The following is a 24391-nucleotide window of genomic DNA, read 5'->3' on the forward strand; positions in this document are numbered from 1 at the left end:
ATAATACAAGTGCACAGAGCATGTCAAAAGTCCTTTATTATTGCTAAGACAACTGAAACACTGGAAAGACAAAAACTCCGCTTATTTTAGAAAGGCAGATAACACAACCCATTTAAACTGAAGGAAGAATATTCCATATCCGTATGTGGTCCTGAAGCTGGCAATTTTCTTTTGATGCATGAGATCAATATTCCCAGAGCATCCTGGCGTTTGATTGCCTGCATCCCTGAATTGCTCATACAGATTACAGACGACGGTCGGCTCAGCAGGACATGTGCTGCTTGGCAAAGCACCTGGTCAGCTGCAGGTTGCTATTTGTTGGTGTGTTGCACAAGCACCTTTTGGGAAATAAGAATCAGAGTATCGGGAGACGTGAGCACCAGGTAATTTACTTTGATGTCACTATTGTTCCTTCATCTCTAGGGTTTCATTCAAACTAATGCATGGGTTCTATGATTTTATTTTTTTCAGAAAGCGCTACAGTGAGTTTGTTCCTTACAGAAAGAGCTGTCCACTTGAATCCATGCTGGAAAATTTTGGACAGCCACCTGCCTCTGAGAATGGGGTGGATGAAAATGTGTCCCTCCAGTCTTACTGCGGTGGCATGAACCGAGTGGAGTACATGTATCCACCTCATAGTAACAGGTATGTGGGTTACACGTAGGGTATAGGCATGGGTTCTCAAACCCTAATATATTCTGCAAAGCACAGATGAAGTCAGTTTTCAGCCCAAATTTTGATGCATAGATGTATCCACTGCTGTGCCCTATCTCCAGCCTAAGTAGTTATGGAAAACTGATGTTTAAATACCTGGGTACTGAAGCATCTGACCTTGTACACGGATACATACACGCTGAGGGAAAGGCAGCACGAAACTGGGAAACGTTTCTCTTTTTTTAACTGCAGGGACACCATGCGGGGTGGCCAGCACTAGAGAAACTCCTTCAGGAAAAGCATTAAGGGTCTTTTTACAGTATTTTATTCTTGTGGTACAGAAGTGAGAGTACGATGATGGGGAAAATAAAAATCCCAAGCAGAAGGGCACCAGCAAATGAAGGCAGGGCCTCGGGCAAGAAGGAGGGCGCTCGGCGGTGTAAACAACCTCCGGGGCCTGCCGCCCTCCTCAGCCGGAGCCCGCGGCCTGCAGCGGGGCGGCGGCCCCGCGGTCCCACCCGGGCACCCCGCCCGCCCTTTGTCCGCTCGTGGTTGCGCGGCGGCGTCGCCAAGCGACGGGCAATACGGGCGGCGGGGCCGGCCGTGCGGGAGCAGCCGGCCGTGCGGGGCGGCCGAAGGCAGCCCGCGGCCCGGGCCCGCAGCCAGGCGGGACGCCGCAAGGCGCAGGGGCGGCAGGCGGCCGCCATGCCGGGACAAGGCGGCGGCAGGCGGGCGGGGGCGCGGAGAGGCGCGGCGCAGGTGAGCGGCAGGCCCCGGGAGCAGGTCGGGTCTGCAGAAGAAGGCGGCTATTTGGGCATCGGGGGGTACCGCAAAGCTCGGGATCGGCTCCTTCTTCTGCTGCCGTCTCCTCTGATTTCCCCTCCCCCAAGCCACAGTTAGGGTTTTAGGCAAGTCGGGGGGGGGTCTCTCCGCGCCTCCGTTCCCCTGCCGCGGAGGGGTGGCCATAGCACTGCCCCGTCTTGCCGAGGGGTTTTGCAGGTGAAATTCGCGAGTGAAAATAGGAGATGTAGTTCATGTACAAAGGCTGCCCTCAGCTGGCCACATTGTTAAAAATACCTCCACGTATCGAGCACTTAAAAATGGGGAGAATGAGGATGGAGTGAAAACAGTGTTTTACTTACCCTTCTTGGGAATTTAAAGTTAAATGGGGTAATCTCTGTTGCACAGTTTTACTTATGCATGTGTTGGAGGAGGGGATTAGTGCTGAATTTGAAGAAGTGAAACTTCTGTATGAAAGTTATTTGCAATACCATTTCAGGGTGAGCTACAAGAAGCAATTTCTGCTAATGCAGCAAGGGAACAAACAGCTGTTTACTCAGATGACTTTGAGAGTGAAGAAGTTGCCATATTAAACGGTAAGACAGAATTAAAAAATTTTGCCTGCGTCTTTTCTGTTCTTAACTCATTAGTAGATCACAAGGAATCTTTGTGAGTCAATATGCATGAATGTTCCAAGATTCATGTCGTGTCAACTTCTAAATCACTTAGTCCTCCCCTACAAAATTAGGAGCTGTGTTCCCAGCAAAATTAGGGGTGTTGCCGACATGCTACACTAGACACAGTATGTGCTGTTTCTTATAGCTGTGAAACACCTAAGCCAAGTTTTTAGATCTGCACCTGGATGAGACAGTGCACACTACCGTGAATAAAAGTTGACATGGTCAGAGAGAAAGCCATAATGCTGCTTTATTGTTTTACCAGACAGGACAATCAGAGATGCAAGATGCGCTGCAGAGCATGCTTGCCTGGCAGTGTAGGCAAGCCAGCAACAGGTTTGGTCTGGCAATTTTTCCAGGGCCGGGATGCATTTGATATTTGGTAATGTTTATGTTTAGATTAATTAGGCTGACCTAGTGACTGATGTGGTGAATTCCTGATATGGTGCTGCATATTAAGAGAAATATGAATCTTAAATATTGTAATCTGTTTCTAAAAGGACTACCTATGTGTAATACTTGTGTTTTCATTCACATCTGAAGCATCTTTTAAAAGTTGGTGGGATGCTTTGATTTCCCTGTGGAGACAAGCTTTATAAAGAAGCTCCTCGTGGATTAAATATTGTACTCAACTATCATGGCATTTTTTGTCATCTGTCTTGAGTATTTGAATCTGAAGTAAAGTAAATTAGTAATAACAGTCTACAGAAAGATAAACATTTTTAAAAAAGTGTGAACCTTAACTTTGGAGCGGAAAGTATATTCATTTAAGTATCTTCTAGTTGATTTCAGATGGGACTGAAGTACAGAGAAAAGAAGTGGATGATGGGGTCTAGTAACTGCACATGTATAGCTTTATTGTGTTGACTTGCTTCTGCTTCTTACAACATTGGAGATGCCGTTTTTTGGAAGGGATTTAAATTGCGTGACAGATAAGAATTAACCATTGAAGATTTGAAGTATTTTCTTCAGATTGGGCCCACAAAAACAGATGACAGGAAAGGATATAGAAGAAGGATCCAGTTTGGTGGTTTGGGGAGATCAGAGGTGCAGAAAGGGAACTGCTTAGAGATTTAAGTCGGAAGAGAGTTATATGAAAAACACATTTAAATCATAGAAGATATAGTTTCTGTGTCCTGTATTTTTCCATTTGTCTCAAAAGCTGCTAATATACGGTTTTCAGGTATTGTGGAGGAATGTCGTAAAAGCAGTTCAGATGCTGACAGCACTAAGAAATCTGTTGCTTTTGAGAGTCCTCTCTCAGATGACGGTACATCACAAAAAGCAGCTGACTTAGAAAATGAAGGTGCTGATGACTTGACTTTATCCTTTCATGAAAGGAAGCTTCAGCAAAAAACACTTTCAGAAAGTGAAAACATACAAGATGACAGAATAAATGAAGTGTGCTGTTTGGAAAGTAAAAATGAAGACAATGACAGAAAAAATAATGAAGAGCATTCAGCTGCTGAATTACAATGTCCTATGAGTGAGATTGACCACTGCAATGATTTGCCTATGCCTGAACTAAAGAAAGAAAGAAAGGCTGTTACGCTGGATCAAAAGGAAAAGAAGCCAATACCAAAGCCAAGGGTGCACAAAACAAGAAATACGTCAGCATCAGGTGAAAAGAAAGTACTTGAATATTGTTGCTGTTGCTTGCTTAGCCATATTATATTATTTTAAATGTGTTGTTGTTAGGGTTATTTTCTGTGTTAAGTATATTTTCAGTTGTTTTGACTTTTGATGTATTTATTTAATGTTCTTCTAATAATACATGTTTTGATAACCTGCTTGGATGGGAATCTGAACCACTGTGGGTCAAGTATCAAGAGGTTCCTATCTGTCTTTTCCTTTCAGGAGCTGGAAACCAACTGTTTGGGTGCTTAAAGTTTACTTTTCCATCAGTACATCTGCATGGAAGGTGTGGGAGGGCTAAAGCTTCGTCTCCTCCATGTATGCATAACACAGAGAGCCATATTTACACAATGTCCACGGCATCCACCCATCCATTAATGGAAAGGTCATTAAACAGGCCTTCCCTCTCCACGGTCAATGAAGTTAGAACACAGTGTTCGCAAATACAGTGTTGAAGTCATGATGCTGAGACTTCATGCTGCTGTTGTGTAATAGAATGTCAGAATGAGCCATAACCAAAATGTTATGGATGGTAGACTTCTTATCATCACAAAGCTAGGACTTAAAATGTTCTTTGCTTTGTAGATACTGAGCTACTTTGGATGCATATTCAAAAAAAAAGTTTAGTGACATAAAGAGGACTTCAGTGTTTCATTATAAGAGCTAATTTATTTTATAACATGCAAAGCGAAACTTAGAATTCTGCTAGTTGGCTGTATGTACTTTTAAAAATTTTAAAAGTTGAAAGACTTCATGTTTTTTACCTACTTGCCAGTATGGGAAGAATTTTTCCTGTGCTCTGTTTCCATTATTAGTTTTTTGGTTTTATTTCAAGAGGAATTTATGGCTGGTCATTACCTGTGATGGAAGATGACAACTTTGAAATTGGTAAAGCATAATTAGTGGTATCTGCTACTTTTTTTCTTTCCACATGATGGCACCGAAGTGCCAGATACTTGAATGTGCAGCTAGGCACTCTAGATGTTTTTCTTTCATGGCCAGAAAGCCTGTGTAGTTTTTACATGGGCAGAAAAAACATTGGAGAAAAAACATTTTCCTCATGTAAATGCTAGTACATTGTCTTCAACAGTCAACTGTTGTGAACTTACTCATATTAGATAAATAGATCCCTAGCCAACAGAGGAGTCCACCAACCAAAGACTTACCAGCTTTGTCTGCTCGTTTGATGTTAGTGTGCACTGACGGTTTTTGCATGCCATAAGTCACTTGTAAGAATATTGTTGTGACCTCTCAGCTCTCTGAACTTCACAGTAACTGTACAATTAGGCTTTACACTGCTGAATGTGCTGAATGGCCATGGTGATTCTCTCATTTCCTGTGATGTATATGAACAAGGACTTAATAGGTAATACTTCCATGTCAGTCTGCAGAATTAGATATGTATTTCCATGTGTCTCAACATACATCAAGCAAAAGGCAGGTAGAAAGCTGTTGATCTTGTCAGTGGCAGGGTAGGGGGGAGAAAATGCGAGGAAAATTGGAGGAAATTTAGGAGCCAAAGGATAGAAATCTCTGAGAAACCATTGCAAAGTAGATCTGCTGCTCAGTGACTGACTTAGGAAAGGATCGGAGACATCACTGAAGAAGGTGGATGTATACTGTGGGCCCTCCTCTGACCACATTTCTCATGATGTCTTCTTCTACCCAGGGTTTTTCTGCTCTGCACCATATGGAGAGAAGCAGTCTTCCCTTCATATCTTCTCTAGTAGATAAACAGAGTTAAGCAGAATAACAAAAAGTTTCTTACAACAGTGCTGTTAGATACATGCTCTCTTTTATGTTTATGAAAACTTTTAAATTGTCTCTGACTGCAGATAAGTTCTTGCATGTAGTTTCAATATATACATAGAGAGAATGATAAATGGAAAAAATAAGTTTCTAGATTGTCTGTCTACGAAATTGTTAGAAGCTTTATAACTTCCATTAAACTTTCTGAAATGTCAGTAATTCCTTATATAGCTGCTTGTATTTAGTCCCGTGTTAAGACAGATGTACTATTTAAATAACTTGTTTAACTGAAAATAGTTGAATCTAACTTGACAAAATAGTGTTCCAGACTAAAATGTCTTTAATTAGACATAACCTAAACTATAATACTCATTTTCATCTGAGAATATCAGCATTCCTTCATTAGGTGGCTGTTACAAAGCATCACCTCAACCAAGAAGTGTCTGGAGAAAAAGCGGCCCCATGAAAGACAGTGAGTTTAGTAGGTCAGAAGAAAAAATAACTCGTAGAAGTGGATTGTCTTCGTTTTCAGCACCATCATCCCTAACTTCTCTGAATACCAGAGCCTCATCTGAGAAAAAAGTGCTTGCCGAAAGCCGTGGTCCTGAAGTAAGACCGAGAATGAAGAGTATATGTGTTTATTTTTTACCATTTACATTGGAAACTTTAAAAAGTAACTTACTAGCTGTCAAAATTTTTTGTAGGAAATATAGGAGTGGGGGAAAATACAATTTCCAATAGCATTCTAGAAATGCTATTGAGGGGCATATAAGAGAATATTACTCATTTTCTTTCTAACTAGAAACAGGATTTTGTTATGTTTTGCAGCTGTTCAGAAATGGGTTCATGGGTTTTATTTCTCTGAATGTGAGACAGTAATTATACTTGGAGAGTTCTGAAGAAACATTTTGTCAGTGTATTATAAACTCAAGTTAAATAGTTCTGATTTGTTATGAATTGCTCACTTGTTTATTTGCCACTTTCTGATCTAAGGGTCCATGGCTAGAAAGTATTTCACCACCATTTACCATTAATTTTACGTCCCACAATGAAAGATCTGGAGACTCCAATTTACTGATGTGTGGAGAAACACCACTTTCACAAGGTAGAACTTAGATATGTACAGCCATATAAATGTCATAATTTACACCTTGGTAACATCTAAGGTTCCAGTTCAAGTCTTCTTAAAATCAATGGTTTTCTTAATTTCCTCCTTTACATTCTCTTAGTATCTTTCTCTTGCCCTCATGTCTCCTTGTATTCTGCTTCTAAGAAAGGCCCAGCCTCATTCTTGCCATTATGTCTAAGTGCAGTATCAACCCAAGTAGTTAGAAATTGGGTCCTGGAAATGTCCTAGGATTGGAGAGGAACAGATCGAAGTCTGAGAAGTGAATTTGCACTTTTGACTTGAGTCAAGTGTCGGCATCATTGCCTAAGCATCCTTGAGACTTAAAACAAGTCATTTTAATTTCATTTCCTCTTTGCCATCAACGTGACCAGGATGAGCCTTTCTCTTCTTCAGGCTGGTATTGTTTTTCAATTTTGGGGGCATTTCTTAGTCTCCTTTGTTAGACAAAAAATCTGTGTTACAAAAAATGAATGGACCCAAGTTGAAAAGCACTGGAATGGGCTGTTAAACACCTTTCATATTGGTTAAGGTTATCATGCTTGGGAGTACTTTGTAAGACTCCAGCGGGTAGGTAACATAGCCTGTTGGATGCAGTGAGGGAAATGCTGTTGGCATGGCCTATGTTATGTCTGTGCACTGGGCTGCAGCCTAATGAGATCAAAGTTAGGACTTGGCTTGAAGCACTGAGTATAGGAAGGTGAACAGAAGTTGAAAAATCAGGCACAGCATACTGGGTAGTGAATAGCAAATATACTTAGATCTGAAGTTCAACAAGGCCAAGTGCCGGGTCCTGCACCTGGGGCGCAACAACCCCAAGCAGAGCTACAGGCTGGGAGATGAGTGGCTGGAAAGCTGCCTGGCCGAGAAGGACCTGGGAGTATTGGTTGATAGTCGGCTGAATATGAGCCAGCAGTGTGCCCAGGTGGCCAAGAAGGCCAACAGCATCCTGGCCTGTATAAGAAGCAGTGTGGCCAGCAGGTCTAGGGAAGTGATTGTGCCCCTGTACTCGGCTCTGGTGAGGCCGCACCTCGAGTACTGTGTTCAGTTTTGGGCCCCTCGCTACGGGAAGGACATGGACGTGCTCGAGCGAGTCCAGAGAAGGGCAACCAAGCTGGTGAGGGGTCTGGAGAACAAGTCTTACGAGGAGCGGCTGAGGGAGCTGGGCTTGTTCAGCCTGGAGAAGAGGAGGCTCAGGGGCGACCTTATCGCTCTCTACAGTTACCTTAAAGGAGGCTGTAAAGAGGTGGGGGTTGGTCTGTTCTCCCACGTGCCTGGTGACAGGACGAGGGGGAATGGGCGAAAGTTGCGACAGGGGAGTTTTAGGTTGGATGTTAGGAAGTACTTCCTTACCGAAAGGGTTATTAAGCATTGGAATGGGCTGCCCAGGGAGGTGGTGGAGTCACCATCCCTGGAGGTCTTTAAAAGACGTTTAGATGTAGAGCTTAGCGATATGGTTTAGTGGAGTACTTAGTGTTAGGTCGGAGGTTGGACTCGATGATCTTGAGGTCTCTTCCAACCTAGAAATCTGTGATACTGTGATACTGTGATACTGTGTTTAATTTTAGTTCTTTTTTGTTTTGCTGGTACATTGAGCATTGTTACTAGAACAATATTTAAGGAGAAATTTGTATGGGGAAAAGGATATGAGCATCAGTGTACTGGAATGTGTAGATTCTCCATGAGGAGGGACAGCATAAATGGAGAAGAATGATAAGGTGCTGGTGTCAAGTGGTGGAAAAGGGACTGGAAAATAAGTGTTTCAATTTGATGCTAAAGTGTGCAAGTGTAAAGATTCCAAGCAGACCAATAAAATTTGTATAGCTAGAACTATTAAGGAGGAAACTACAACAATGCTTATGGGTTTTACGTGGCTTTTTTCATTACAGTTAATAGTCTGTATCTGTTTTGCAAACAGAGCTAAACTGACTTATACATGAAATTCAGTGATGAAGCTCATGCTACAAAATAGTCAGAAATCTAAAGTAAATCAGCTGTCTACAGTGTCCTGCACACCAACTGCTGCAACTTAACTACACTTGTATAGTTTCTGATGTCTACAGCTTGTATACGGTTGTTATACTAGCTTAGTAATAAGCTTAAAGTGAAAAATGAAAGGTTACATATCAACAGAAGATAGAAAATGGTTCATACGAATTCAGAATTTTCTTTGTCACCTGGAACCTACCTTCATCACTGTGATTAAATTTCTTACATTGTCAGCGTCAGTAGTTCTTTCTTCAGTTAACTTGGAGTTACTGTCATCCAAAACTTACTTCTTTTCATCAGAAGACTGTAACTTAGAATTTATCATAGATATTCCTGGTTTGTATCTTAATTATTTGAAAAGTTTAGATCTCTGTTAATGTCTGTTCAGATCTGATAAAAACGTTTTTAAGTATTATTGAAAAAGTGCTTCCTAACTGGCAATTTCACCATTTAGGCATGCATTTAAATTGATGTGACATTTTGCTTAAATCCTCACCACTGAGGTGAGAAATAATCTTTCCATTATTTCCTTGTGCATCCCACACTCCCATAAAACAACACACAGATTCTTTTTTTCTTTATGCAGATTGTCATACAGACTTTAGTAGTAGTGTAGACTTCTCTAGATGTGAAGAGTTCCTGCTGTGATCGGAATGGCTCTTGCTTTTGGTTTCTGCTCTATAGCCAAGTTCACGTGGAGAGGCAGCTGGGAAGTTTTGCTGTTATCATGCTCTTATACTTGTTAAAACTTTGGTTGTATATAGTAAACACATTATCCTATGTGAAATTCAGTAATATGTTTCATAAACAAATGTTTTTAGTACAGAAATAACAATAATGAGAAACCATGAAACTCTTGTTAACATATTGTCTAAGCGAATGTGTCCTCTTAATCTTTTTACTCCTGTTAGATGAGAGGAAGGATACCAGCCACAGTGTGATAGAAGCAATGATCACAACAGCGTATGAGAAAACAAAGAAATCAGAGAAGTCAACAGATGACAGTTCAGATAAAACGGAGAACTTTGTGCAAGGGCAAATAGTAACTGATACAGTACAGGAAGCGTCAGTAGATGGTCAGTCTGAACATGTGGAATCGAAGAATACTTCAGAGGACTTTGTCCAGGTATTTTTATATGTGTTTTTACTGTTGTTCAGAACAATGAGCAGTGCAATGAAAAGTTTTGTAAAGAAATTTGCAGTTAGTACCTTAAATGTGTAAAACTCTGCTTGTAAAAGTTTTAGACACGAGGCTCTTACAAATTATGGATAGTTTTAAGGAAGATGTAGGGAATACCTTTCACAGAAATAGTTTTAAACAGACAAAGGTAGTAAAATGTGTGTTTTCAAATCTTAATTAATTATCCTTATGGAAGTTAAAATGCCAAATCTCTATTTTGAGGATTGAAAAGTTGAAATGAGCAGTGTATGTTGGCAGAGGATGGAATCCATGGTGTGACTTGATTAACAAATAAGACACAAAGTACTTTATGCCTTATCATGAGAAAGAAAATATGTAGGTATATGTAACTGTTAAAGCTAAATATTAAAAACAATTTAAATAATGTTGATATAACAGGGGAGCCCACTGTCCCTTTAGGTTCTTTTTATTCCTTTTTATCTCTAAACTATCGACTGTATTTCAACATAATACAAAGAAACATTTCTAGATGCCATTCCAAACATTTCAAAAGGTGGTGTGTTTTTTTAACTTTCTTACAGTACTGTACTGTACCCTTTCTGTATTTGAGTGGCTTTCATGTGTATATATGTTTAACATCCTTGTTAAATTTTAAAATCTGTGTCATCCTGATCTAGTTCTGTTATCTGAGAGAGTGCAATTTTTGTTTTCTCTTGCATTTCTTAGAAACAAAGTGAAACAAAGGCGACAGTTCTACAAAAATCAAAACCTTCATCTTGCAGGTGAGAGAACAATGCTGTCTATCATAGTCTACAGAGCATAAGATGTACGTAGGTGCCCTGACAATGCCACTTTGCTCTCATTTTCTGTCAGCATTTTCTTCACTGCTGACAACTTCTCACCATCTGTGGAGGATACCTTAGGAGATGAGACGTTATTATAATCCTTGCTCAGTATCTCCTCTGTCAGATTAGACTCCAAGTCTTTTGTCAATTTCTATAATGAGTGTGTGCTCATGTGTCCACCAGTGAATCCAATTTGTGTTATCTTAACAGGTTTTAAGCTTTTTTATGGATGAAAGCATAAGGAGCTTGTAAATGTTCTTGGGCTGAATATGTTGAATAATGGCTTGTTTTCTCAGTAATAAACCTGCCCAAAGAAAACGTGCTTTTTCCTCCTTTCCTATCTCCACACAAGTACATGTACAAACCGAATCACATTAAGTTCTGGTATCAAGAGAAATGAAAGGAACACTGCTTGCTAGCAGCTACAGTAAATGAAAGGATGATTAATATGTTTGTGTCTTTACAGGTCTCTGTCTTCTGCACACTTAAAGAAAAAAGGAAAAGCTGTTCCATCAGCTACAGCTGTTTCACCTCAATACTTGGGAACATTGAAGGTGTTGGAGAATAAACACTTGCAGAAGAACAGTAGAGAATTTGACAAAGCAGATAGTTTACGAGCAGCTGTTTTCCAGGTAGATCTTAAACAGACAACAAAATAAAACAAAATCTCCTATGCGTATAAAGGTCTTATAGGAGCCAACAACACTTATTTTCATGAAATCAATATTGTTATGTATATTATTTTCATATGCTTACAGATTCAATAATCCTTTTATTCCAGTGGCCATACCTTTTCATCAAATTACAGACTTAAAAGCTAGATGAGAGGGACATACTTTGTTTTGTAATTTTATTTTTGTGTCAGACTATTCTCAGACATATATTTTCCTTTATTTTTATTTTTTCCTTAACAAAAGTAAGTGTTTAGTTTAAAATTTCTTTTTCTGGTATCTTCTATTCAGTTGGCATTTAGGAAAAGTAAAAACAAGTCTAGTATTCTCTCTGGAAGGATAACCTGTGTGGATTCCGTATAGAATTTCATCACAATTCGTATGTGGGTTCCAACAGATTTTTGTTACTAACCTGTGTGATGAAAAATACACATTCCTTTTGTTAACAGATGTTGTTCATATTGGTATATGTTTGTAATACTATTTATGGTTCTAACCCAAAATTTAGAGCCTGAAATCCATACTTATAGTCTGCATAGTTTTAAAGGTAGAATAGGTTACATTTAGGACACTCGTTTTTTTAAGCAGCATACCAAATATATAATTAAACCTTGAAAATTTAGGCCAGATTCTGCAAATGACTCATAACACATAACAGTGCCTGGAGTCTCACTCTTCCCAGTTGGACTTTGTTCTCTTTAGTTACAAGTATTTGCAAGAGACAATAAATTTAAACAATATTCCTGTATCCCAAGTAATAAGAATATTCCATATTTCTTTTTCTTCTTCTTTTTTTTTTTAATGCTTATGTCTTGTTGATGTTTTTAAGAGATTTTATTAAAGATCTTTAAGGCTTTTCACGTTTGTAGCTATCATTGTAGAACCTTAGACTTTTCTTAACATAAAAGAAATCACACAAAAAAATATCTGTTGTGAAGGTCCTTAAAGTAGTTTAATTTGAACCGTGTCTTACTTTTCCACATGGGATAATTATTAAAGTAGCACATGGAAGAACTGAGAGTGATTCTGGTTGTCATTATATTGGTGCTGCTCTAATAATATTCATCTGTTTTAACCGAACATCTTTAGTTACAGCTTAAAAACACTTTAAAAGTGTAAAAGTCTTCTAATATTGTTACAGAATTGGCTGGAAAAGAAAAGGGCTTTACTACTGGAATTAAAGAGAAATGAAAAGAAAAAAGCTGAAAATCTGAGGATCAATACTGAAGAGGTTTGTTTACACTCTTGTTTAAGGAGAATTTGACAAACTATCATTCTCTGAAGTATGTTTACCTGTGCTTTGTGTCTAATTACATCACTCTGCTACTGTAAGGCCTCCGGCTTTCTCTAATTGGAAGCAGTAAGTGACATGTCCTGATTGTTATGGTTGTGCTAAAGGGTGTGTGGCTAATGCTTCCCTACACATTTGCACCAGGGATGTTAAAAGTGTTCTTAAATTAATTAGATTAATTTTCAGGTTTGTTTACAATGATCTTGGGATACTCAACCTTTCACACGTTAAATTTCATCATATCTTCTGGTGGAAAATGAGTTTGCTCCCTATCTCAAGAGATTCTTATCTACATTTTACATATACAGTTGCTAGATTGGGTTTTTAAGTATTTAATATGTTTCCCTTTTAAGTATTTAATATGTATTTCATGTTCTTCTACACATTTTGCAAAAGTCATTTGTATAATTTGAGTGAGTTAAGTTAAAAATGAGCATAGAAAAGTCTATATAGTTCAAATTTGAGTATTACTTGGAATGTTTTCTACATATCCATTTCCATTTCTTTATTGCTGAATCTAATCCTACATTTGAGAACGAGTTTAAAGTATACTTTTTCAATTATAGATATATATTTTATATTTAAGCGTATTTAAATGTAGAATGTTATTTTCAATCTAGAAAGAAGGTGTTAAAAGAAAGGAAGCAATTGCAGCTTTTGAAGCCTGGAAAGCAATGAAAGCAAAAGAAGCAAAGAAGTTAAGTGAAAAAAAGAAGCTCGAGGAACTTAAGAAAAAGAAAGCAGAAGAACAGAATGCGGAGAAAATGGAAGCAGCACAGAAGGTAATGTGAAATATGTATATAAAGGTGGTTCAGATATAGTTCAGGAAATTGCTGAGAATAATTTTGGTTAATCCAGCAAGAGATGGAATGAACTGGATTCTAAAATCTGAACGCAGTTAATCTTTGAAGAAAACATGGTGAGATTCAGTTCTGTTGGAAATATTTAATGTTTACATTTGTACACAGACAAGCATTTCTCTGTGTTTGGAGTCTATTAGCTGAATACAAAATAAACTCCATGTAAATGCATAGGCAAAGAACTATTGTGTACTGGGGAAAATAACATGCTTTTTAGATATAATGATATCCCCTTCTGAGCAATGCAACAAACAAATATTCCAAAATTTGAACATGAAGAAATACCAAAAATATTAATCTAGTGTAAGTGAGGAGAGCACTGACAAAAAGATGAGGGGGAAGATTTCTAATGAACCTGTGATTTTCTTTAGGCATTTGAAAAATGGAAAGAAAGAAAAACAGAATACTTAAGAGAGCAAAGCAGAAAGGAAAAACAGTCTGAAAGAATCAGGAAGAAGAAAGAAGAGGAATTGGTTGAAGAAAAGAAGAAAGACAACATATCAGCAGTTGAAAAATGGTACTGCATTTGATTTTTGGCATATCAGTTTCCAGAACCTTTGCTTATAAATGCAGTAGGTCTTCTGTGAGTGCTTGATGTGCTTGTGATTGGGAAACAATGGCTTGCTTGGGATCAGGCTTTTCAGTCTCAGTGAGCAAGCACAATCCCAGTGAGAACACATTCTACAGTTTCTTTTGTTTTAGTAACTTAAATAATTTCTTCCCCAAAAGACTAGGCCCAGGCAGAGGTACTACAACTGAGAAGTAAGATTCACCGAGTAGTATAATGTCTTGCGTGACTAGTCTCATGCTTCATTAGTAAGCAATAGGAAGGAAGGTAAATCCTTCTTAAAGAATGTAGGTGTATTCAAAAGCAAATGAGATGTGTTTGCTGAAGGAATTTTTTGTTAGTTTTACAAGCCAAGAGTTTTCAGAGACTGAGTGCAATTTATTGTATTACCTGCAGAACTTTTAAATCTAATTTTTATATGATACCAGATAAGGGGGAAAGTAGTACAGAGAAAATGATGCCATAGTAGGTAGAATAATAGTTTCATTTATACCTTGGTGTTAAATTACATGAAGACGGACATCAAAAGATTTATAAATATATATGTATATTCTTGATCTGTTACTAAATGCATAATATATCTCTTTGGACTCAGTTTAGTTAATCAGTCACAGATACAGCATTTAGACTGTTACACAGTGATCTCCTGTTCTTCTTTCTCACTATACAGGAATGAAAAAAAGAAAGAATATATAAAACAAAAGAAGGCAGAAAAAATCCTAGAGAGAAGAAAGCAAGAAATACAACAGACAAAGAAGGATGAGAAAGATAAAAAGGCTATTGAAGAATATGAAAGATGGCTGGTAATTTTTTTTTTTTCACTATGTAAAAAAAATTAATGTAGTAATGAGGGTGAATACTTTCATATGGTAATGTAATATTCTTGCTGTTTCATGCTGTTACAAGAGAGGCCAGATGATGGTAGTATTACATAGCTAGTCCTCAGACACTCTTGAACAAAACGATAAAGTATGGTGTGCTTGATCTTTAGCTTACATGGAAAATGTATTCTTCCTACCTACATGACTTACGAGTTTTGAATTTCATAATCTTTTCTTCTATTCCATGTCAGGGGAAGCCGTCTCTGAATTGCCAGCTCACCACAGCACAAAACCAGCAAAACCTAGCAGCACTGCCAGCTGCAGCAGTGTAGGCATTTGCCTTCAAGGCAACATTTAGAGTGAGGAATTCTTAAATTGATAAAAGCAGTTACACTGAGGTTTGAGATTATTTTGATTGACTAGAAAGGCAAAATTCTAATGCTGCCAATTATATTTTCCCTACAACAGCATGTTTTATTCCTAGTTGTTAAGCAGTAAACTAATCTGGTAGTCTAGTCCCAACAATAAGGCAATATTTTTTTTCCTTGCAATAGAAAGGCAAACTAGAGGAGAGATTGCTAATATTTTTAGCATATATTTTCTTAAATATGTGTGACTTGCTAGTTAAAGAAAAATCTGCATTTTCCATCCTCAGCCTATGACACGTTCATTCATCATGTTGACTTCCAAAGTTTTCTTAGTTTGAGAGCATTTCTTCCATTGTCTCTCTTCCATGTGATTTCTGGCATACAGCCGGTACATAAGGGCTCTGTTGCCATTGATAAGAAGAGGATCCTGCAACTCAGCTGGCTTGAGATCCTTACGCATGCTCATTTAAACCATCGGTAGACTATAAAAAAAGTCTTTTCCAGAGTTTCAAGTAGATTTTCTGCTTTTTTCTCTGGTGATAGATGAGATTGTTCTCTTTGCTTTGCAGCTAACACACCTTTACTTCAAATAGCATATCAGCAATGACTCTGTTCCTCATGTTCTTTGGCTGGAATAATATAATCACTTTGTATAGTAACAGAGAAAATATACACCTTCAATGAACTGCAGAGAGAAACACTTGTAAAGCTGTCAATTTATTACCAAGAGAATGCAGATGATATTTGCGTACAGATAGATAAACTGTTGTCAAATCTAGGAAGGCAGGATTTTGAAAGTCTTAAATGTATTCTTTAAAATAAGGGGATTTTTGTTTGAAGGGAAATAAGAGTAATATAGTGGGAAGTATTCTATTATCTTTTTTCATTAGCAGTTGAGCAGAAATAAATGTGTGAATTCATCCTCATTTCCTCATTTCCTGAACCAAGCGTTGATCATAATGCATGGGTAAAGCAGAAATTTTAAAACCTCCTTGTAAGTTCTATAAGAAACATTCTGCTGTTATGTTAATGGAAATTCTGTTATATATACTTTTAGAGGACATTGTGTCGATCTTTGATAACACAGTTTAATACAGAAGATTACTTTTTAAGGCATGAAAATGAATGCCCTGAAAAAGGCTATTAATGTGTAAAATACTAACATAAAAAGGATAATCTTGAGCTGAGATACTTTAGTATTGCTGAGAAAGGTTAAGCTTCTGATTTTTTAAAAATTTTATTTCTTTCATAATATTTGCCTCTTGCTACTCATTAAGTACTCTTCAAGCCAATCTAGATGTAATTCTTGATTAAATGACTGCTTTTACTTAGTACTTTTTACTTTTACTACCAGTGTCTGACATTTGTCACTGACATGCACCTAGTCTGAGAAGTGGAACATAGAGGAGAATCACGTAGAAAGTTTATTATGATGGATTAGTTTGGTTTACATTATTTTTTAGATGTTAATCTTTAACTGTTTTTCTGTAAGAACCTAGAAAAAAAGTGAGTATCCTAGATGTGTTATGTTCTCCATTGTACTTGGTTAACCTAGTTGAATTGTTGAGAAGTGGTGCTGCTCTGTGCATTCTTTCAGATTTACAGTTCTTGAAAATCAATACAGTAAGGTTATGATTCCTAGAAGAAGGTTGAAATATTACCTTGAGATTGAGTATGCTCAACACCTATTTCTGGCATTCTAACGCTGTTAAAAAGCATCAGGAAGTGATATTGTACTGGATTAGTCTCATGGAATTGTTGGTTTTCTTGGTTACAAACAGCTGATGTGAGTTTTTCATTTCATGTGGTTTAATAAGATCTATCTGAAAATACTTTCTATATTGGAATCTTAATCTCCTGGTATTGCAATATGTTTGAAATACGACTGTTAATATTATTCCTCTAAAATGTTGTAAGTCTTCTGTACTATCTAAAATTCAGTTATTATGTGACAGTCACACTGCTAACAAATCTGATCTTCCCAGAATTTTGTAAGTGAAAAATGTATTCCTTTTACCAGGCTATTGAGTAAGAAATTTTAAACAGAGAAATCAAGCCAATCAAGTTGATCTGCTGTATGACAAACTGTAGTTCTAGTTTTCATCTTGCAATATTTCTTTTACTCATCTCTCATTAGTGCAAATAACCTCCTATTTATTGTATTAGGGAAGATTTATATCACTTATTATGTCTTGTGAAGATGTGAACTGTGGCCAGGATGAGAACATAAAAAGCATGGTGTGTGTTGAAGGCAGGGAAGAAGTCAGCAAGGCTTCCTGTCAAATTTATCTTTAAAAAAAACAGCTAACTTAACCCAAGACACTCTGCTTTGCATCAGGATTCATTCATGAACATGGGATCTTCAAATCCAAGTATATAAAATAGAGATGCGATTTAAAAAATCCAAAGCAACTTTAAGTCCCTTCCTGGGTGAGTGTATGCTTTACCTTTGGTTTGGCATTTTCTTACATGAATCGGTTGTGCAACATGTATTCAGTAAAGAGTGCTTTATAAACATGAAATATGCACACTTTTAAGACATGATTTCTCACGTAATTGCCACTACTGCTACAATAAGTCTTATTTTTAATGAATTTCCAATTACTTGTTGTAATGTCTCTTTGAATGTCAAATACAGATCCAGATTCTAAGATTGGTAGAATAAGATTAAGTGTTTGTAAAAGTACATACTCAGGATATGTACAAATACACCAAACAGGAGTCTGAATCATCCATGTTCCATTATAGAGAATATTCTTCCAAAGCTCACGTGTACTGCTAGCACATATCTTTTCATCTTCTTTCTTGAGAAATATCACTGATAATGCAGATTCCTTTCTGTTTAGGGCACTAACCAGTTTCCTTTAAGAATGTCTGAAACATATCTTGAACTTGTTCTAGACAGAAGAGTCAGAATCTTATGGTGCTACTTAAGCCCAGTTTGTCTCAATTATCCCTTATAATCCAGGAAGATAGAGTTTGTACAGAGAGATAATATTATTTAGTAGACTGACAGTTCTGTATCGCTTGTTTTAGTAAAGGGCATTAGTTCTCCATGCAAACCTTGCCTTGCTAATAATCAGCTTTACTAGTAACAACATGAAATCATTGTGTGTTGATTTAGCCAGACCAGATAGATAGATATTCCTTACTGAATTGTGTCTTTATGTTAACAAAGATATTCAGGTCTTTGTTTAAAAACATACTGATAGGGCTGATGTTTTAGAGTATGTTGTACTCTTACATTTTTGTACATATCACAGTTGTAGCTAGCATTAGTAAGTTTGAATAGTGTATACGTATAAAACAAGGAAAAATTCCTCTCAAGTTCCCTCTTTTACAATAACTCATCTACCACCATTTGCTAGTCTCTTCCTTTAGTTGCAGTAACCTCACTATTTCTCTTCTTAGTTATGAATAACAGAAAGATTCTGCCAGGATCATGGGATCTTGCAGTGTCCCTCAAAGGGATCGGATCATGGATTATCTAAGAGTGCCACTTATAGCTATCTTCAAGGAGCAGTACTTCCACAGCAATGTAGTTCACATGTGAAAATATTAAACTTTTATGGTGCTTCAAAATACCGGCTGATAGGTTGCAACAGAGGGAAGAACCAAGGTTAGATGGATTTGGCAAATTGATTATGATTTCAAGCCTGCGTATCCACAGTGCATCTTTATTACCAATGGCGTGTATGCCATCTGCTGTTCCTAGGCGTGCACTGTTCGTGTGCTAGAAAGCCAGCAGCTCAAGGACCTTTTTATCCACCTATCTAATGGGACACTGTAAGTGATGCTCTGATCCGTAATGTCAACCTTCATTCCACCAAGAGGGAAATATTCCTTAAGCCAGTAAGTGGTGTGCTCATGCATGCACCACAAACCTACAAGTGTGATAAAAGGAAAATTTGCACCTGTAAAGAACTCTCCAGTATACTAAATTGCTAAGGTAGATGCACTCTTAGATTTTTGATCTCCACAACAATGATATGGCAGCCATCTTTACAAAGAAGAACACTTATTTTATGTACGAACAGAATGAATGTTCTGTATGAACAGAACAATATAAGACATTAACTAATGATATTCAAGAGACCTATTATTCAGAAACTAATTAGCAATTATTTACTATTATTTTTAATCAAGCACAAAAATATCATTGCAAGTATTGCTTATCCTTCATCATCCTAACTCACCACTGCTGTTTGAAACAATAGAAAATATCATTAGAACCTTACAGTGTTTATAAAATAGATGGAGGTTTGTTTATAATTGTTTACTTCCCAGCTTAGCTCATTTGTGTGATTTAATAAGTACAGAAAGTTACACAGATGCATCAAAATTAATGTAACAAGGGACATATTTAGCATTGTGTAAGTATCCTTTTAAAAGAAATATTAAGATGAGACTAATTACATGCAAGACAAATACAATACCTAATCCACTAGGCCTTCTGTTGCATTTTTTGTTTAGCTAGTGCACAAAGCCAGCTCATCCTTGAGACTGTCACCTTAATTGTAAGCAACATCAAGTGTGCAGCCTCTGTGTTGCATTGTGCAATGTGCATGACTGAATCCCTAAACGGGATGTGCTAAGCTCCGAAAGGCAAATCTCTATTGTGTGTTAACTTCTCATTTTATCCAAGAAAGGTGTAGCAATAATTCTGACTTTTCCATTGGTAGAGTTCTTTTTTTGACACATTTTTTTTTTTCTTAGAAAAAGACAGAGAGGAGAGAGCAGCTTGAGAGGCAGCAAAAGAAGCTCCAGGCAGCCTATGGGGATGAAGTGCATTCTCCCTGGAGTCCACCTGGTAAAGTCATGTATTCAAGGAATTACTGAGCGGTCTATTGCGTTCTACGAGAAAAGATCGTTTGCAAACTTCTGACAGTGAATAGTCATTTATTTCAATAACAGCTGCTTTTCACTGAATCTGTAATAGAAGTTGCATCCTTTCTTTTTAGTTAGTACGATCTCTGGAGATTGGTTGTCCTTTTCCAGTTCTTTAGCAAATGCACTAATTTTTGTAATTCTGCATTTAACTTAGTCTTGCTAAATACTATGTTACTTCATTCGTTTTTTGTTGAAGTCTCTATTCAGGCTATGTGAGACTGGACCCTGGTCTTTTTTTTCACACAGTAAGTAGCAGTTTATTTAGCAGAATGGTTATATTTAAGTTATTAGGCCGTATTCAGCATGAGTAATGACCGTAATTGCTCAAAATGAGTGGTCAGTTGCAACTATGCACATTCAGAATCAGGGAAAAAAAAGAAGGAAAGACGTGTTTGCCTTCAGAAATGTTTTAGAGACAATCTATTTATAAACCATTAAAAGATGATGAACAGGTGACAATTCAATAAAAGGGAAAGTACAAGCAAGGGAGCTAAACTGTATGTGCAGGATGAAAGGACAGTAATGCTAGATGATGTGTTTGAAATGCTTCTCTCCCTTTATCTGCAAGACCAGTTTCGAATGGGTAATGGAGAGGCAAAAGCAGCTCTTTTTCTTATGTGGTAGGTAAGAGTGTATTTGTGAAGAAAGTACATGATCAAGAATGCTCCTGCCATGAGGAAGATGGGACTGGGGAGTTAAGCGTGGAAGAACTGTGGGGTGAAGGCAGGAGGAGGATGGGGAAGGAGATGTTAGCTGTCTTGTGGTAGAGCAAAGACATAAAGCTAAGCAGTATGGTGGGGAGATGTTGTTTTCATGCGTTAAGAGATGAGCTGCAGAGAACACATTTAACCCTTTGATTATGTTACACTGTGAAATACAAAAATAACTTTTAAATTAAAAGTACATCATGCAGAAACAGCCTTTCATGGGGCCAAACCCAGTTAGCTATGGGATGGTAGAAAAGAATTAAACTGGAACTGGTGAAATGTAAAATGATCCAGGGCTGAGACTGTAGCTGTTAATTCTGTTTCAGGTATTCATATACACTCCATCTATTTCCTGTTTCCTGCAGGAAACAGCTATTTTAGAAGCATGTTTTGTAGTTCACACAAAATCTTACATAAAAACTGCAAGGGCAGAACAGTGGTACTCTTCTGAGGCAATCTTAGGCACTGAAAATGACTTTTCTGGAGCTTAATTAAAAGACTTCTGTTGTTGTTTTTCCGTGATCAAATAAATCCCTCCCAAACACATTTTCATCATTGCTAATAAGCCAGTTGCTGTAGTAAGTTATTAAAACTACTTTTTTTTTTTTTTTTGGTTCCCATGGCTATTTGCCTCACTATTTTGGAATCAATGGGAAGACTACAGATCTTTAGAGATCTTCACATCTCTTATTTGCCTACTGTCTAAACTCAGGCTGTTACTTATGTGTTTTCTTACTTTAATTTTAATAATCATGCCAGATTTGTTTCTGAAGTGAGTATTCAAAAAAAGAAAACCAACGAAAAACCCTAGTTCATAAATTATAGATGTATTTTCTCAAATGAAGATCTTGCACTTCTTTAGACTGACAGCCTCCTTGGGAAGTAAAAGGAGCATTTGGGAAGTAAACTTGCACTTTTACACTCTTATTCTGTTTATAAATTACTGAGATACTCATTAATTCTGTATTTCATTCAATGCTGGGGCATCTTCTCAGAAGAGAAAAAACACAAGACTGTCAAACAGAGGAACTTCTTCAGTTCCTGACATTGCTTGCTTGTTTGTTATGTTTTAGTGAGAGCCACTGATGATTTAAACACATTTGTTTTGGCCATAACTATTCTATTGCCATAATGCTTTGTAGGTGAAATTTATTGTTGGTGTATATGTAAACGTGAAATTCAGAAGGATATCTCCTTTCCTTATAGTTGAATATGGTTCTGTTCATTATTGTTAGTATGCACTCTTGTTTTGTGAATGCATAATTCAGAGCTTTGTCAAGTTTGACAGAAGTAGAAAGATAAATATGTTAGTCGGTGGTGGAGTAGTTATCATCATTAACCTAATTTCTGTCAGTAAATAAGGGTAAAGGAAGGCTTATAAGATGCACAGTTTTCTGTTGCAAATCATCTATTCACTGTGTAAAGAAGTATTTGCTAATCCTGAGAACAATTATGAGGTTTCGCTAATAGTTGTGCTGGATTTGTGTACAGCCAAATCATCTGATAGATCATATTTGATCCATTGTGAGGAGTGGTTGCAGATTTGATATGGCTTCTTCTAGATTAGGGTGTATCTTTACCCCAGAATCAGGTTTGAGTACATTAACTCATATTTTACACTACACATCTTGACTTCCAGTTTCCTTGCCAGCACCTAATTCATGGTAGCCCTGCCGTGGTTTGCAATTTTTTAGTGGGTCTCTGCTGGTCCTACCTCTTGCTTCCAGGTCTGTTTCTTCCCCAAAAGGTAATTGTACTTGGCCTGGCTTTTATAATTTTGTTTGTTTCTAACCATTTTCTGCTGGCATGCTCACCCAGAAATGTTGTGGCTGGAACAGTTTTGTTCTACTAAAGAGTTTGTAGTGGAGCAAGGAAACTTTATGATACCCATCCTTTGATTATATGCAGTCTGCAGGTAATCCAGCAAATCCAGACTTTTACCTGGCTTCAACTGCGCTTTACTAGAGATAATACAGACAAGTGAATAGAGAGGACTTTAATCAACTCTGGGCCTGGCTTTGTCTGGACTTCCTGCTACCTTGTGACAGGTCAGGCATTTTTTCTAGCAGTAGTGGTATGACAATGACTGTGTTAGTATCCAGAGAGAAAGCAAAAGTTCACTGCCCACAGAAACATTGAAGAAGTTGTGAACATGCACAGCCAGAGCAGCTTCAGTGGACAATCTAAGAGGCAGGGTAAAATTACATATACCAGCAGGAGATGTAACAGAATTACAGCACAGCCAGAACACAACAGAACTGCCAGCTCAAATTAGCCCACCCAAATTTTTAGGGGTGGGGTGGGGTGGGGAGAGGAACGAATTCAGGCATTTAGGCTGGAGCAGTGATATGCATTGTCTGCTAGGCTTTTAGCACTAGGAGCCCTGAGTTCAGGTTTAGTCAAGAAACCGTAGCACTGTAATTTCATGGGAAAATTAAATGTATAGGAGACAGGAAATTTTGCTGTGCAGCTGTCATCAGGAGAGACTGAGACAAAGCATGCAGCCTGTGTGAAACTTGGCATGCTGAATCATCTAGATCTTTATTTTTGCAGTGTCCAGCTAGGGCAAGCAAGGCAAGTCCCCGTGCTGACAGGCTTGCAGTTGAGTGAGGGATGCAAATAAAAAGATTGTTAGAGGTAGTGGCAGAGCTGGAAAAAGGTATATCACATGCCTATTGCTAAGCTGAATGCTGCACCGTTACTCACTTCGAGCTTTTAGATGATTGGATAGAAAATTTTTGACAGAAGATACAAGTGGGAAGATGTTGGTGACATCCTGCAAAGGAGTGATATACCAAAAACTCACATAAATTCACAGCTTTTCAGTGAGAAAAAAATGCTGAAGATCTGTAGACACACATGGAAAAAAAAAAGATGGTACAACTCTGTGTTTGACTTTTATAATAAAATTTTGCGAGCTTTGTCTAATCTTGCATTATAAAACTTTGGACATGTTAATGCATGATGTAGAAAAAAATGGAGCTGAGATGTACATGTGTGTACAGTAACTTATAAAAATGTATATTTATTTATAAGTCCTGTTATGTTTACAGAGGGGAAATATTTATTAATAAAGTATATTTTAGTATGATGGAATCAATGTTTGCATGTGATCTGTGGATATAAAATCTTATTTAAAGCTTTTATGCATGTAAATGAACTAAACACTATCTCTAAGCACAACATATTCTTTCATGATTGTTAATATGACAGTCTGGGAATTATATCCCACTCAAGTTATAGCTTCTGACACTACAGCCCTCTCCTTTGGTTCACGGATGCTCACTTCTGCTTGCTGCCACACCAATATAAATAGACACTGAAGGAATGCAAGGGGTTCCAAGTACTGACATGGAAGACAGTCTCTCATTTTTTCCAAAGTATTTTATTCAGGCATTAAGTTGTTGCATTGGTACACTAAAGGGGACAGGTTGATGGTCTAATTAAGCAAATTCAAAAATTTTATGCTCTACATCAAGACCTCCAAAAACAGAAGCACTTATCCACCGGGAGCTGTCCAGGCAAAATGTCGACAGGTAACAAAATGCCTTACCCCTCTTTCTCAGAAACTGTTTCTGCAGGGGGAAATTTAGATACAGCAACTAAACAAGGAGATAGG

General features: G+C 37.6%; 1 protein-coding gene across 2 annotated transcripts; it reads left to right on the plus strand.

Annotated features, from left to right (window-relative positions):
• Nucleotides 1-23868, plus strand: MAP9 (microtubule associated protein 9). 2 transcript variants are annotated; one of them, XM_080590529.1, is made up of 13 exons: nucleotides 1-1413; nucleotides 1934-2030; nucleotides 3295-3732; nucleotides 5902-6104; nucleotides 6489-6600; nucleotides 9522-9736; nucleotides 10478-10533; nucleotides 11063-11228; nucleotides 12409-12498; nucleotides 13179-13340; nucleotides 13790-13935; nucleotides 14657-14789; nucleotides 19892-23868. In XM_080590529.1, exons 1-13 carry the CDS (start codon nucleotides 1009-1011, stop codon nucleotides 20012-20014), a joined length of 2346 nt encoding a protein of 781 aa, XP_080446655.1. In that variant the 5' UTR covers nucleotides 1-1008; the 3' UTR covers nucleotides 20015-23868. The 2 variants fall into 2 exon arrangements, with proteins under 2 accessions (XP_080446655.1, XP_080446656.1); XM_080590530.1 differs by lacking the exons at nucleotides 5902-6104; nucleotides 6489-6600 and having other exon boundaries at nucleotides 15-1413.
• Nucleotides 23869-24391: the final 523 nt, after the last annotated feature.

This window comes from Anser brachyrhynchus (assembly GCF_964034855.1).
Source record: "Anser brachyrhynchus genome assembly, chromosome: 4".
Lineage (NCBI taxonomy): Eukaryota > Metazoa > Chordata > Aves > Anseriformes > Anatidae > Anser > Anser brachyrhynchus.

Coding starts and splice junctions, on each gene's coding strand:
- MAP9 (XM_080590529.1), top strand. CDS start 1,009: ATGATGGGGAAAATAAAAATCCCAAGCAGAAGGGCACCAGCAAATGAA. Junction 9,737..10,477: donor CTTCAGAGGACTTTGTCCAG/GTATTTTTATAT, acceptor TGCATTTCTTAG/AAACAAAGTGAAACAAAGGC. Junction 10,534..11,062: donor TCAAAACCTTCATCTTGCAG/GTGAGAGAACAA, acceptor GTGTCTTTACAG/GTCTCTGTCTTCTGCACACT.